The following is a 17042-nucleotide window of genomic DNA, read 5'->3' on the forward strand; positions in this document are numbered from 1 at the left end:
TGTGTGTGTGTGTGTGTGTGTGTGTGTGTGTGTGTGTGTGTGTGTGTGTGTGTGGTCCTTGTATTACTGTACTTGTGAGGGCCTAGTAGCCCACTGGCCACTAGCATACTGTAGTATACTTTGAGAAATAGACATTTGGCCTCATGCGCCAATAAGTTAGTTACGGCCCTATGTGGCCATGGATTTATATTAGTGTTTAATCCACTGTCAGTGTTTTTCAGTGCTGCATGGTGATTGGAGGGTGGAGTGGAGATTGAAGGAGTGGCTTGGAATCATTGACCTCCAGAAACCTACCTCAGAGGTGACTAGATTAAGCCAGACTAAATCTAAATATAAGATTCTAGTAAGACTAAATCTTAATTGCCCAGACTATTCTTCAACAAAGATGGCGAAAGCAAACATTCTTTGTTCTGTACTCATACAATAGTATGGTACAAAACACTGAAGTCCTTAAACCAGAACAGCTATCCTTTGCAAACCATTTCTTGTGTTCCAAAGAGGGAAGCTTAATTGGTAAGGGTGTGCTGCCATTTATTTTATTCCCCCTTTTGGACCATATTTTTTGTTTAGTCGGGGAGCTTATATTCTAATTTATTTTTGGTGTAGCTTAGCTCATTTTCTTTCCAGGTAGGGTTGGGTTTTTGTTTGTTGTTTTGGCTTTGGCCACCCTGACGTCTTATACATGTATACTTGCCCTATCCTTGTGTTGTAAAACTCTTTTTTGAGTGGTGCAACCACTCCAAGGAACAGCAATGTCCGTGTTCACCTATGTGTGTGCCTATATGTATGTGTTGGTTCATCAGCATCAGTATGACTATGACTACTGTACCAGTAGGGGCGCTATTGTGCCAGAAACAGAGAGAGAGATAGTATTAGTGCTGCACTGTTGCCTGCTAATGAGAGAGAGAGAGAGAGAGAGAGAGAGAGGAGAGGAGGGGGGGGGGGGGGGGAGAGAGGGGAGAGAGGGGAGTTGCACCACTCAGTTCACACGGGTGTGATTTTTTCTCAAACTTTTTTGCTTACCTGGTTTGTGATTGTGATCCTTGTGATAGCCGCACATATAATTATTCCTTTGGAGCCGACCCAATTTAAGGTCATAAGGTACAGTAATAATAGTTACTCTTACATTTCTTGCTAAGAGAAGTCAGGTCAGAGTCATGAAACGTTCTTAAGTAGGCAGAATTGTTCGTAAGCATGTTCTTATGATGATGAATCCAAATCCGTAACTTGGGGTGTGCCAGTTCATTCAAATTATCATAGGTAGACGTCCCACCTACGGTAATTAGGATGCTAATTACCATAGGGAACCACCACACCAATCCCCATATAAAGCATGGGGCATTCACTTTCCTACCTGCATGTGTTTCACCCAGGTGGGCGTGGTTTTCCATTACTCGAATACACATTATCTCTGGAGTCATGGGATCAAAGCACATGCATTACCTTTCCACCGGGACATGCCCCTCTCATCTAGACTGAGTGGCGGAGTTTGGAAGTGCTCGCTGGAAATCAGCGGTCCTGTGTACCACCCGTTTCTAAATGTCACATAATGACGGTGTGTTATTGAAAACGAGCGCTTCCAAACTCTGACACTTGCACGGAATTTCTTGACAGAAAGTAGCTCATGACATGTCTATGGTGGATTTTTATTAAACAAAAACTTTGCACATATAAAGAGGATAATTCATGCTTTCCATACAGCTACAATGTTGGTGAGTTTAATGTCGTTAGTATACAGTATATATAGGACCTTTCTGTTTAGAATAGATGGCGTTCCCGTCCACTTCAATGATAACTGGATTTTTTCTATTTGTTATCCCACAAGTTTTGTAACCCATTAATTCACCCAGTGTCAATTGTCTAATGTAATCATGGGCTCTACACTCCCTCTGCCAACCTGGGGAGAGCAAAGGACTGACCTCATGCTTCCTTCAAGGCATGAGGAGTCCAAGCCGCTTCCTTTCACCTGACAGGGGGGAGTTTCCACCGGTAGGACGTAGTGTGTGGCAGGAACACGTTATTCCAACCAGTTCCTTTCCCCTCCATCAGGTGCCCCGGCTGGCCAGGGGGAAGCTGTTTAGAGACCAGACTGCATGTTTTTTGTGATGCTACCAGTACCTATCCTAGGGGACATGGGCAGAATATGCAAAACTTCACCCAGAACATGCACCTCCAACAAAGATTTTGTTGTTTAATTAAAGCAAACTTTTCCCTGGTTCATAACTATAAAGCGTCGCTGGTTTCGGTTACAAAATGTATGTTTCGGGCTCTAAATGGCTCTAAATAGCCATATAGGCTATCGCTAAGTTCCGGATCTCGGCCCGGGATCGAGTTAATAGTCTTACAAGTAAGATATCCGACTTGGAGAGCTTGGCAGGGAAGGGACACAGACTGAAACAAAGTCAATGAGTTAAGTACAGCACTTGAGTACATTTTACACTTTGGTGTACTTATACTTTACACGACTGTGGATAGGCAACCTGGCCTGGCGGAGAGTGCAGACACCTGGAACTTTTCTAGTTAATTGTTTTTACAAAAGATATAATTAATTATGTAGCAGACTACAACATTGTTCAAAAACATGTAAATGAAATATAGCTGAAGCAACTGTGCCAAACATTTGTTAAATACTGTTTGTTATACATACATTTGTATCATTTTCTCAGAAGAAGTAGACCTGTTTTATTATAAAAATAATAATACCACAAGTGAAAAACATAGCTATGCAATATACTGTAGGTAATGGAAATACATTTAGCATGTGAAACACAATATTGTGTTGTGATTTAAGCTTATATTTTATATAAATACAATATGAAACAATATGTTTTTGCTATATTTTGAGAGTGAGTTAACAAGTTAACAAGGCACACAAAACAAATTAATAATACAAAACAAAACAATACAATTTAATTTATCTTTGGCATCGGTGTAAAGGTGGTCATAATGGACCACTGATGTCCTGACGTTAGAGGGCGCTATTCCCCTGGTTCATTTGGTTATTAGTTGTGTTGAAATACCCACAGGAGAATATTAGATGCCTCATAAGGACTGCGTTAGAAAAATAAACAAATCAACCCGGGCGATGTTTCTCATATGGATATGAATCGTCATGCCCATCGCTTGTTGTCTTGACAGTGTGGCTTAATTTAGTAGCGACATTGACTTCCAGAAACAAGCTGTTTAAAATATGAATGATTAATATGTAACCTCTGTGCCCAGAGTCACATTGTTTCTATGTATTTTTGTTTGCTATGCTCCATTTTCATGTATTTTATTATTTTCTACCAATCCGCTGCTCTATGAAATTGTCCTATTTATCTGCTGGACTATATGCTACAAGAAGCCAATGAGATGCATGTGTTGCTATGGCAACAAGCCGTGATTGAGAGACTCCACAGCTCACCTGGCTGATGGAGTGATGGGCAATCACAATGTTTGGGCCACCTGGAGAGTTTTGACTCTGTCAGTCCAGAGTGGAGGTGAACAGAGAGACAGACAGGCTACTGGAGAAGCAAGAGGAATATCTCCCAAGTCTTGCCATATTTCCTTTCTGTAGTACTTTCCTGAATATTGGATTCTACTATTGGATTTAGAGACCTTCTTTTAGTTTTTGGAGTTTGGATTTCGACTGAGGACGGACTTTGCGGAGAGGAGATTTGGACATTTAAGTTTAGTTTTGGACAGTGCCAGGACACTTGAGCTTTACACCCATCCCTTTCGAGGCAGTTTTGTCATTTTGATTTCATTAAGTGAACATTTTGCTATTGAAAACTTTATTTTGTTTTGATTTAATAAATTACAGTTAAACTTATTTACTGATTTTTTTTTTTTTTTTTTTTTTTAAGATTTTTTTTTTGCGGCTTACGCCTTTTATTGATTTTTGAAGGGACAGACAGTAGGCTGACAGGAAACGGGAGAGAGATGGGGGAAGACATGCAGTAAAGGCCGTGTCGGGTCCGGGAGTCTAACCCGCGGCACACTGCGACTGGATTACCAGTCCGGTGCCCAGACCGTTACGCTACGGCCTGGGCCATTTACTGATTTCTTTAGTTATTCTTAGGGCCGATTCATACTTCTATTTTACCGCTGTTTCAGCGCTGTAGTGCCGAAATGATTTCGGCTCGTCAGAAATGTTCAGTAGCACAGAAGAGCCGACTTTAGGACGGTACCCGCCCCCCCGAACCTCAAATTATGTCATATTGTAGGCTCTACAGAGCCGAACCGATTTTTATTCAGCTCTAAAATAGGAGTATGAATCGGCCTTATTCTGAACTGACCCACCACCTCCCTCATTTTTGCTATAATTGGTTCCTTAATTGTTATTGTTGCAACCGTTATAATCATAAACGATGCAGAGCCAAGCCCCTGACAGAAAAGCCCGGATGATGTGTTTATTTTTGGAACATACAGTAGTTCTTATATGAGGCGATCTGAGATGAACCTGTAGGGATTTCAACACAACAAATAACCCCAGAAACAAGGGGCTCTCTAGCAGCGGTGGCATCAGACTTCAGTGCTCTATGTCCACTTATATTAAAGTGCTATACCTGGCTGGTTAGCTATTAAATAATTTCAAAGTCTTTTTTTTGTCTTGTTCGATAAAGCAGCGAGTTCATTTGGATCAACTCTCGTGTCGGTGAGAACGGGTCCTTTGTTGGTTCAATTCGAAGGTTGAGAAGAAGCTACAGGTTTGATTAGATTTCCTGTTGCACTCGTGTACACAGACGCACACAGAAACAAACAAATTAGCATGGACACACACACACACACACACACACACACACACACACACACACACACACACACACACACACACACACACACACACACACACACACACACACACACACACACACACACAGAAGAACAGTAGGGACGTTGCAGAGAATGTTAGAGAGGCAGAGGCTGAAATCCCCTAAAAAAGGGCACTTTTGTGAAAATAGTGGATCTACAAGCTCACAAGTTGAGAGCGTGTAGATCCACTGTTTTTGGGGAACGACCCCGCACTCTTTATCTACTGAAGCGACATGGATTTTTACACAGAGGACAAATTCTTTCAACGCAAAATGTTGCGTTTATGTCAAGGAGAGTTCAAAAAAAAAAAAAAATCTCCTGAATGCTGCCTTTGGCTATGGCATGGAAAGGAGGGCATATGGAGTTATTTCACCATGTAGTAAATGCTGCATTCATGGTCTGGAAAGGGCAGTTTTTTTACAGACTGGTAAAAAGGCTGTAGCCCCCTTTGATGTCTATGTGCGCACATGCCTGATGAACATGTACCGTCTAGCTCTGGACTGGTCCATAGCGTTAGAAGGAGTTCTCCGTAACCCTATGGAACTTTACATCCCTTGCGCACGCACCACAGGTTACACAGCCTTTCGTCTTTAGTAAAAAAAAGAAAATATATACTTTCGCTACTCACCGAAACAAAGATTGTTGAGAGCCTACTTTCCTTAGTGGAAACACTTAGTGGACCCCACCTCACATCTAAAAGACACCTTTTGGCCGAAATGCTAAATAATCCACGTAATGAAAGAAATGTTTTAATTACTCGCATTCTACAGATCCGGTCAATGGAACTTTTCTATTGACAAACGTCTTTGTTTTGGTGAGTAAAAAAGTAGGCTAAGCCTTGCCGAGCCATAGGGCAGGAGCCTGTCTCCTGTTTCTGTAGCACGAGGCAGCTTGATGTACAAGTACACCCCGTGGACATGATGTACGTACAAGTACACCCCGTGTGGTGGTTGTTGAACCAGGAAGTCCCCGGCTTTCTCAGCCGGGAGATAAGTCCGCCCCCCTCTATGCCCATATAGTAGGTCTCTTTCAGGCTAGTATCTCCTCAGCTCTGCCGGCTTCTTGGCTCCCCTGTTGCTGCAGAGCGCCTGCAGAGGCTGCAGCAGCGCGTCCTCTCTGGGCCTGTAGGGCACCACGTAGCTGTCCTCCTCCAGCAGTATGCGGTTCAGCGTGTGCTCGTGGTTGATGTGCCGGCGCACCATGAACACGTACTGGTGGCCCTGCTCCAGGTGGGGGCAGTCGCACACGTTGGGCACCCACAGGAACTCCCGGTGCTCCAGGCGGAAGCGGTTGCGATACGTGTAGACCATCTGGACGTCGTAGCGGGTCTCCTCGCCTCGGTACCACTTCCCCACCACTTTGGCCCGGAACACTGCCAATGAGGAAAGAGACGTTTGGTTAAAATATTGGCGCAACTCGACTCAACTCCAGTGTTAACTTTGACAGTTTTAGTCTACTAAATAATAAGTATACTGAAGCCCGACACACACCGTCTGCGACCGGCGCGGCACAGTATTGCCGCGCGCCATAGCCGCACGGCAACACCAACAGGACGCGGCGCGCTACCACGCGGCTGGGGAGTTTTGTTGACTATATTCCATTGCCACGCCCACGGATAGCCGGGTGGAGGCCGCGCGGCAACGCCTGGAAAATAGAACAGCAGTGCATCGGCGCGGCAGGCGAGGCGTGACCGCACGCCAGCGCGCGTCGGACGCAGCCGGTGTGCGATAGGTTCATTGAAAATAATGGAGGCGGCTGTGTCCGCCGCGCGGCGCCGCGCGGGGGACGCAGCCGGTGTGGTGGGCTTGAATCTAGCTAGTAAGTAGTAACATCTATCAATCTACAGTTTTACACTTTTTTGCATGCTGAAAATAGCCGATCTATAAGCTCTAAACGTGCCACAGTGCTAGGGTGGCCACCTGCAAGACCTCAGAAAGGAGGACACTTTTGCGGTGCTCGCTCCCCCCCCCCCCCCCAAAAATGAAAAAAAATATGATAATGATACACGTGTTCATTCAGACTGTATGTATGATGATATACGTAGTCAGACTCACCAAAGTCCTTCATGCAATACTGTCGCTGACGCTCCCCTCGACCGCGAATCCGCCGACATTTCCCACAATGACCTGCGAGAGTGACAGCAAAACAGTTGATAACAAAACAGTAAGGCCACTGATTGAATGGAAAAACGTAATAATATTACTGAAAGTAATATATTACTTTAGTTACTTGACAACACTGTATGTTTTTCAGAAAACTGTTTAGAAGACACTTTGTAGAATCGTGTCCTCGGGTCTTAACCCATTTAGGCCTGACGTCGAATTTAAAAAAGAAATCTTTTTAAAATGTATTTTTTTCTGAAAAACCTCATGTTTCTATTCAGTGGTGCTCAATATTTCATGTCAAGGACGGTCAAGGACCCCAAAAATTATATGTAATTGGCCACCAACCCCCATCTGAAAATGTTGTTCCAGAGACCCCACCAAGAAGCAAAGATTTGAGCTAAAAACGTTCTCTGAAAGAATATATATTCAACGTTTTGCGCCACATTTTCACTATTTAAACAAAATAGCAGACCTACAAGCTAGTAGTGCGGCACTCGGTGGCGCGCTATGAGCTTGTAAATCTGCTATTTTTCAATAGCTAAATTATAACATAATAATGCTTAAAACACCAAAAGGACCCTCACAAAAAACATGCAGTAATCCTGGTCTCTAAACTGCCTCCCCCTGGCCAGCCGGGGCGCCTGATGGAGGGGAAAGGAACTGGTTGGAATAACGTGTTCCTTCCACGCTCTATGTCCAACCAGGGAAAGGAGCAACTTGGACACTCAGGCATGAAGGAAGCATGAGTTCAAGTCCGTTGCTCTCCCCATGTCCCATATATGGGGACTAGGTTAGCGGAGGGTGTGTAGAACCCAGGATCACATTAGATAATTGACACAGGGGTGAAAAATGGGTTACAAAATCGTGGGATAAAAATTATTAGTAAAAAAAACAAAACACCAAAAGGGGTTCCCACTCAAAATGGGTTAATAATGGGTTAACATTAGGAACATACTTCCAGGTGAATGCTGGGGCAGCCGGTTCCTGTGGCTGTCCTCCCTCTCCAGGCGGGGCAGGACTGGCTGCTGGGGGCCGTGTCCATGGTGGGGGTTGTGATGAGAAGGCCACACGGGCCAGGCTACTAGCCGGGAATAAGACATCAGTGTTCCATTTTTGACAGCAAATTTTTATTTAGTTTTAGTCATAGTCTTTTGAATAAAATGTCATTTAGTTTTAGCCGTATTTTAGTCATCTGATATGTATTAGTTTGAGTCTAGTTTTGGTCGACTAAATCTGCAGTTGATTTTGTCGACAAAAGTATTTTGGTGGTGCCTTGATGACGTCGTAATGACGGTTTTTACACTTGTGGTTAGATACTGAAAACAGCCGATCTACAAGCCCTGCGACGCATTGTGAGCTTGTAGATCTGCTATTTTCTGAGCACACCAAATGACTTTACTTTTGGTTTTAATTTATTTTTAATTTATTTTGTCACGGAATCAACACCGTAAGACATCATTATCATCACTATTCTTCATGATGGTGGGACATTCAATTTTCACTGAACGAACAGACAGACAGACAGCTAGGCAAACACAGACATGCATTATGCCACGTGCACACACAAGTTTAAACATTGAATGTTGTATTACATTCAAAAAGAGCAGACGTACTCTGACTTTCTGTGTGTTCTAGTCTTATCATCAGAGATAAACGGCTTTGACGACCGCATTCCGCGGCTCCGTCACCAGACACGTACAAATGTATACACACATGCCCCATCCACGACCTTTACACTAATACAGACTAGGTATTTTGGCAATAAGCATACAAAGATTGACTTTAGGGTGATGTCAGCAGGCGTGGAATTTCTGAATTTTAAGCCCTAACCACACCAAAGGGTCACCATGCAACTCCTTGGGTCCAAACGGTTGCAAGGAGTTAACGCTAAAATCGTCTTGACCCTTTGGTATGGTTTGGGCCAATGAATTTCATGCGTTGAATCACTAGGGTCAACGTGGGTCAACGTGCAACAAGACATATCACACCGCAGGGACAACGCTAAAACCGTCTTGACCCTTTGGTGTGGTTATAGGCTTTAGGGGCAAGGCCACTTGTTCTTAGGTGTTGTCCATTTTTTATGGCCCAAAGACCAAATGCCAGGGCAGGAAGGCCATCAAATAAAACAAGATTTCAGTCCATTAAAATAATTAATTTAATTTAAGGGTTAAGGATGATACATTTAATAAGTAGACTATCTGCAGTGAAATAAATAAATATTATTTACAATCTGATCCATGCTCAGCCCTGCACCAAACAAAGCTACTGGATTGGTTCAAAGATGGGGACTCATTGGAGCTAAGAATTCAGAATCTCAACAAAAGACAGGTGTCTACACCAGTGTCTACAAGAGACACAGGTGTCTACATATTGACAAGAAAGAGACACTGTTGTCTACATGTTTTTTCTCTAAATTCTCTACATTTTTATCCCACGATTTCTGTAGCCCTTTTTTTCACCTAGTATCGTCAGTCAGATTATAGGACTTTTCTGTTTGGATGTATGGGCTGTCAAGGCCAGAAGGTTGTTTCCTCTCAGTAGGCATTCCTGTCCACTTCATAAGTGGATTTGTTTTCCTTTTTTTTACCAGCTGCTGTGTAAGCACAGCTGGTCAATGTTCTCTCTGCGGTTCTTTCACGCTCACTTGCTGTAGTTGAGACCTATGTTTGTCATTGGCTGTACTGACAACCTATCGTCCTGATTGGCTCTCTAGGCAACCACACACTTTTTTGCATCGATCTAGCCGACCTCTCAGTCATGGGATATAAGGCAGCAGTTGGTAATTAATTGATGTCATCAATTCTGGTTTTCTTTTTATTCCACAAGTTTTGTAACCCGTTTTTTACCTACCCTAGGGCTACGGGGAGAACATGCAAACTCCACACAGAAAGGCCCTTTTGCCAACAGCACCTAGGGTATAGGCGCTGATGACTCGGAGGAGAGAACACGGCCCCAGCGCCCACAGTGTCCCCACTCCCCAGCTCTGAGGCGACAATGCTACCGACTGTGTCACCGCGCCCCACTGGGGTCTGCATATTGACAAGAAAGAGACACTGGTGTCTACATACTGTACTAACAAGAAAGAGACGGAGGAGAAAGTGCAGTCAGCTGGGGAATGAAGGCCACTGTGGCCTCAGGGCATGACGTTTTTTGAAGGGGGCACAAGGCCAAACTGAGGGGCAATGTCGTGGCCTCCCTGACATTCCTGCCCTGCCCTGTCGGCCAAGCAAGACTGTAAGAAAACCACTGGTGTTATTGTCATGGCTCCCTAGGAGCATCACTATTGATCTATGTGACCACATATGGCCTTCCCTCTAGCGCCACCCTCAGGTTGGAAATGTTGCCACTTTGGTCCAGTAGGGTATACGATTTCTAGCGTTTAAGTTATAGTGTTTAGTTATAGTGCCAATAAAACACAGATTTTACTGGAATACATTTATTGCCTCAGATTAGGCAGTCAAAGTCTGTGCCCTGTACAGCCAATAAAATCCACTCGTTACATCGTATAATCTTTGCTTTTATTGCCTTAATGTCCTATTTTAAAGGCCAGTCAGTCATACTCTTCACACAGATAAAACACCTTAATGTCCTATTTTAAAGGCCAGTCAGTCATACTCTTCACACAGATAAAACACCTTAATGTCCTATTTTAAAGGCCAGTCAGTCATACTCTTCACACAGATAAAACACCTTAATGTCCTATTTTAAAGGCCAGTCAGTCATACTCTCTACACACAGCTAAAACAGCAGGATGAGCAAATGAACCTAGGAACAGATCAGTTTTGATTTATATGACGGACAATGTTTGGGGTCTAATTTTTTTCCCTGATGAACTAACTAAGCTATGACTAAGCTATGACTAAAACTAGACAAAATATAATGACAATTTCGTCAATAAATACAAACTAGACTAAAATGTTAGGGAGGGACTAGTGGAGATAAAGAGATCCAGTAGAACGGAAAGACGAGTCATTGTATGTTTTCAGGTGTTGGGCTCTGTACATCGCAGATCTAACCCGCTTTGACGCATTGTGAGTTTGTAGATCGGCTATTTTCAGCCTGCAACCAAAGGTAAAATCAGGCATTACTACGTCATCAAGGCCCGTAAAAATACATTTGAGTAGACAGAATCAACTGTAGATTACATTTCAGATTACCTATAAAATATGACTAAATTAAAATGTAACTAGAAAAAGTGCCCTTCTGGGCACAGGTCTCCACCAGGATTCTTCCTCAGCCTAGTGGGAATATGCGTGCACAGTTTCATCGCAATGGGACGCTGCGTTGAGGAGTTGTGGCGATTTGTACAAAGTGGGCTACTGTAGGAGCCAATCGTGACCAATCAGGATGGAATATGAGAAATCAAACAAACCTGTCTTGATCACATGACTATGGAGATCATGTGTACCGATTTGCGTGAAATTTGGATAAAATCTGAAGGAGTAATAATAGAAAATGTGTTTTACATATGTCGGCCTCCTGGTGGCAGATGTGAAAAATTCCAGACAAAGGTTTTTCCTTGGCCTCTAGGGAGTTGGCATACAAAGTTATCCACAGATCCGTGCAGTTAGAGGTAAAAACACTTTTCGGCCAGTTATAGCGCCACCTTGAGGCTGAGTTGAAATTGTTCATGTGGCATTTCGTCCTCGGCCTAGTGGGAATGTGGGTGCACAATTTCACGGAAATCACGCGATGTGTTCATGATTTGCAGCATTTTGTTTGAAACTGAGCACTCCTGTGAACTTTGGAAGCCAATCTTAACCAATCAGGATGGAGTGTGAGAAATCTGAAAGACCGGTTTCGTTGAATGGCTCTAGAGAGACTGTGTACCAATTTGCGTGATGTTTGGACAAAATCTGTAGGTGTACTGTGCAAAAACTTGTTTTGCACAAAGCGGCCTCCTGGTGGCGCTATAACAGGCCGTTCTGGAAAGTTTGGGGCAGAGGTTCATCGTTGGCATCCAGGGAGTGTGTGTGCAAAATTTGGCATCGACCGGGTTTACGGTGGCCGAGATTAGCTGCTCACGGACACACGGACGGACACACGGACGGACACACACACGGACGGACGGACGGAGTGCAAAACATACTCTCTCCCCATGCCTTCGGCCTGGTGGAGACAAAAATAAAAAATATCTCACCCCAGTTGGGTCGTGTGGTGACGGGTGGAGGCCGCGTGGTGGTGGTGGTAGTGGTGGTTGAGGTGGTGGTGGGTGGAGCCCACGGCAGGTAGGTGGCGCTGTGGTGCGGCTGGCGCAGCGGGCTCTTCCTGCCGTGGTAGAGGGCGTAGCGATCCGGTGGCAGCCAGTACTCATACTCTATCCCTGGGTTCGTGTCTGTGGCTAGCACCTGTACATAACATGTCTACCATGTTACTGTGTGTGGCTAGCACCTGTACATAACATGTCTACTGATTTAAATGTGTGTTTCTGACCATGATGTGCAGTATGGTTTATAAAATTCTGTGGTGTAAATGTGTGTCTCTGACCATGATGTGCAGGTCCTCCTGGGTGGGCCCCGGCACCTCAAAGCTCTCCCAGGTGTCGGCGGAGCGACGGTACAACAGCTTGGTTCCTGCCACACTGTACTCTCCAGGAACGCTGATCTTCCAGTAGCCGTTGATCACATACTGGGAGCGGCCGTTCTGGAGCGCTGATGAGAGAGAAGTTGTTGGGTGGAATGAAGGTGTGGAGGATGACACGACCGGACCTACAGTACCAGGTTTCCTGGAAAGGTCTGTTATCATCCCCCCGAACCCTCCAAACTGGGGTCCCACAGGGATCTGTACTTGGTCCCCTCCTTTTCTCACTGTACACTAAATCGCTTGGCACTATCATCTCTGCTCACAATATATCCTATCACTGCTACGCCGATGACACACAACTGTTTCTATCCTCCCCCCCCTCTGCCACTCAGGTGGAAGAGCGCATCACTGCATGCCTGGCTGACATCTCATAGTGGATGTCCTCCAACCACCTCAAACTGAACCCAGACAAGACTGAGCTTCTCTTCTTCCCAGCTAAGTCCTGCCCTATGCGGGAGCTAACTATTTCCGTAGACAACGCCCTGGTAACGTCTGTCCCAACAGCTAGGAATCTTGCGGTTGTCCTGGACAGTCAGCTCTCGTTCAAAACTCACATCACAGCTTTCACTCGATCCTGTAGGTTCACACTCTATAACATACGACGAATTAGACCGTACCTCACCCAGGAATCAGCCCAGCTCCTAATCCAGACAACAGTCTTGTCAAAACTCGACTATTGTAACTCCCTCCTTACTGGCCTACTTAAGCCTCTCCAGCTGATCCAAAATGCTGCAGCTCGCTTGGTCTTCAACCAGCCAAAATTCTCACATGTCTCCCCCCTCCTCCGCGCCCTACACTGGCTCCCGGTCGCTGCCCGCACAGAATACAAAACTCTGATGCTGGCATTCAAAGCAACCAAAGGTATGGCTCCCCCATATCTTGCAAGTATGATCGAACCCTACAAACCCTCCCGCGGACTCAGATCAGCCAACGCAGGGAAGCTGGAAGTACCCTCACTAAAAACGCCGGGACAGCGCTCCACACGTCCCAAACTCTTCTCCCTTCTGGCTCCAAAACTGTGGAATGCACTTCCCATTGCAGTCAGAACTGCAGCATCACTCCCAATCTTCCGCCTGGTCTGAAAACCCGTGCACCTTTTCAGACTCCATCATGGCCCATAGCACTTACCCCACCCCCTTAGATAGCATTTCTGTAGACTTGGATAGCATTTGATACAGACTTATAGCATGTTATGTAGACAGCACTATAATTGCATTGTATGTAGTTATAGCACGTCATAGTACATATGTATAGCATAGTAGTATATATGTATAGTTTATATGTATAGTTTCATTATATAGATATTCCACTGTTACTTTCTTAGCTTACGCATGTTTCATGATAAATGTTTTTATGTGATGTATTCCCATGCTTTTTTGTTCTTGCTTAATGTAAGTCGCTTTGGATTAAGAGCGTCTGCTAAATGCCTAAATTGTAAATTGTAAATTGATCGGTACTAACACACACACACACACACACGCACGCACGCACGCACGCACGCACGCACGCACGCACGCACGCACGCACGCACGCACGCACACACACACACACACACACACACACACACACACACACACACACACACACACACATATATTCATTCAAATATATTATATTGGTGTGATAAAATGCCAACCTGTGGGCAGAGCTGGCCTGTGGCTTGTGGGTATAGTTTTTTAAGTTGGAGTGGTCTTGAAAATGGGCCACAAGCCTTTTTATTTCCTTTGAACGTGATATAATAAACCCACCTTTTGGTGTTAGTGAATATGCTCTGCTCTTGCTCTCCTACTCAATCTACAACATTAAACATAACGTCAGGGAGTATACAAGTTATATACAAAATATACAAGTTACAAGCTCACAACATTGTGACATGTGAGCTTGTAGAGATCTTTGCTACTTGTTTAAAACATATTTAACAACATATTTATTTCGTAAGCATTTTGTCTCATGAAATTCTTATCTGACCCATTTGTGCAGGTCAATATTTAGCTTTTACTTCCTGTTGTGTTATTGCTCTTATGCACCTTGTTTTAACTTGATCGTTTTATAATGTTGTCCATTGTACAGCACCTTAACATTGTTTCGAAAGGTGCTTTATAAATAACGCAGAATCACCACAATTTTCGGCATTTATCATTCCCGCTTGAACTTGAACCTGCGCCCGGCCAAATATCACGTCAGGTCGGGAGCTGTCGTAGGCTTTGTCCTCACCTGTTTTTCTGTCGTAGAAAAGCGGAGCAGCATTGTCTGACCAGCTGACAGGCTGTCACAGGCATCTAAAACATATGTTTTCACTTCTAAAATGTATATAAAACTAATACATTATTATTATTATTATGTGGAAAAACAAAATATTTTGTAAAGGCATGTCCTATGAAATTGGTAGGATATATCATATTTCCATGTGTACAAGCAATTAAAATCGTGCAATTAAAAACAATGTTGCAAGTTAGATGCTTAAAGCCATTTAAACCATTTTGCATGAGTCATAGGCCTGATACATGCAAGGATTTGTGCTGCTTGTGCTGGAATAGTTTCATGACATTTGAGGGACATTTGAGGGAGACTGAAGTGCTGCAGCTAGAGAGTCAAGTCTCCCAACGGGTAGGCTACTGCAATCTACAGCAAGCGCATGTCTTTCTCGAGTTACGGTATGCAATCTCCTCGTCTCCGTCCTCATTTAAGGATAAACCCAACGCGTCGCTCGAATGCCAAATGTGCCGAGCGAGGGGGAAACTTTTTTATTGGCTGTTTCCATACGTTGTTTGGTCGTCCAAAAGCCCATCCAATCATAGGGCGTGCAAGATTGATTTCAGCCGTCACATTTATTAACGCTCGGAACAAAATTAAGGATGGATCAGCTGTTTGCGATCACTTCATAATTGTCGTGCCGACGTGAGTGTACAAAGCCGACACTCTGATTTGAGGCAGATTTCATACTAGTTTGGGAAACCTTTGAACATTTTTGACAGTAATGACAATTAGGGACACCAGACTGAAAGTGGTTAAACTGGCACAATAACACACGGTAAACTTGAATTAAATTAATTTTAATGTAATAATAAAAGAAAAAGGGTGTTTAAATGTGCCCTGCTGGTGGGGTGTGGGTGCTGTGTCAAAATGGCCAGAGCAGGAGGCAGGAGCATACCTTTCCATCGTGTTATTATGACAAAGAATAAGTACTTTCACCTGTCTATCCCCAGTAGTCAGATGAAGCTTCTTTACGGGTGTTCCATTTCAAGATCACAGTGCACTCCACCACACACACACGCACACACGCCACACACACACACACACACACACACACACACACACACACGCACGCACGCACGCACGCACGCACGCACACACACACACACACACACACACACACACACACACACACACACACACACACACACACACACACACACACACACACACACACACACACACACACACACACACACACACACACACACACAGCCGTAGTATTTTGGTCTCAGAAGTGTGTGAATGAGAATAGCTGCCCTTGCGGACTGGGAAAACACCCAGTTGGCCCAGATACCAGATGGGCATCAGCTGTGTGTGTGTGTGTGTGTGTGTGTGTGTGTGTGTGTGTGGTGGAAAGTAACTAAGTCAATTTACTCAAGTACTGTACTTGTTTTACTTTACTTGAGTATTTCCAATTTCCATTACTTTTGCTTATACTCCACTCTCAGATCCAAATATTGTACTTTTATTCCAATTATTTGAAAACTTTATTTACTAGTTACTTTGTATTATAGATTTTTATTATTATTATTATTATTACAAAATATACATTACCTACTTCAGCCCTGTATACATTTTGGCCATTTGAAAATTCCAGATCTACAAGCTCACAAAATGTCGTTTCGCAACACATTGTGAGCTTGTAGATCTGCTATTTTCAAACAGTTTGTATATCTGAAACACATTTTGACGCCAATACTTTTGTACTTTTACTCAAGTACATTGATTTATACTGGACTTATACTTGTTACAGGTTACTTCTACATTGCACTATTGATACTTTTACTTAAGTAGTTGGCCCAGATGCCAGATGGGAATCAACAACCTGTGTGTGTGTGTGTGTGTGTGTGTGTGTGTGTGTGTGTGTGTGTGTGTGTGTGTGTGTGTGTGTGTGTGTGTGTGTGTGTGTGTGTGTGTGCGTGTGTGCGTGTGTGCGCGTGTGTGCGTGTGTGCGTGTGTGCGTGTGTGCGCGTGTGTGCGTGTGCGTGTGTGCGTGCGTGCGTGCGTGCGCGTGACCATTGGAACCTTACCCAGATAGTTCCTGCTGTTGTCAGTGACTCGGATGTGAGTGGCTCCCGCAGGGATCATGGCCACCTCATTATATCCAAAACGACCTCCTGAAGAGACACAAGCATGAACTGAGGAGCAGCACTCCTGACTCTCACTGCTAATGGGAATGAGTGGATGCCAACCTGGATAACCTATAGTTCAGATGATTGAGTAATTTATGACTATTCATTCATACTGTATGTATAGTTCCCAGTGTTGATTTCATCAACTACCTTTCTTCATATAGGAAAA

The 17042-nt window shown here is 44.1% G+C and overlaps 1 protein-coding gene across 2 annotated transcripts in view; it reads right to left on the reverse strand.

The window, feature by feature from the left end:
- Positions 1-1670: 1670 nt before the first annotated feature.
- Positions 1671-17042, reverse strand: part of adamtsl5 (ADAMTS like 5) — a 65079-nt gene continuing 49707 nt past the window's right edge. The window contains exons 8-13 of one of the 2 annotated variants that reach the window (XM_083759635.1): positions 16772-16858; positions 12390-12553; positions 12043-12250; positions 7858-7983; positions 6852-6923; positions 1671-6169 (exon numbers count right to left, since the gene is read on the reverse strand). In XM_083759635.1, coding sequence (XP_083615761.1) covers positions 5832-6169; positions 6852-6923; positions 7858-7983; positions 12043-12250; positions 12390-12553; positions 16772-16858 — 995 coding nt within the window. In that variant the 3' untranslated portion in view covers positions 1671-5831. The remainder of the gene's footprint in view (positions 6170-6851; positions 6924-7857; positions 7984-12042; positions 12251-12389; positions 12554-16771; positions 16859-17042) is intronic. The other variant, XM_083759636.1, reaches the window with a different exon arrangement.

The sequence above is a fragment of the Protomyctophum parallelum genome (genome assembly GCF_964188405.1).
Source record: "Protomyctophum parallelum genome assembly, chromosome: 2".
In the NCBI taxonomy this organism is placed as follows: Eukaryota; Metazoa; Chordata; class Actinopteri; order Myctophiformes; family Myctophidae; genus Protomyctophum; species Protomyctophum parallelum.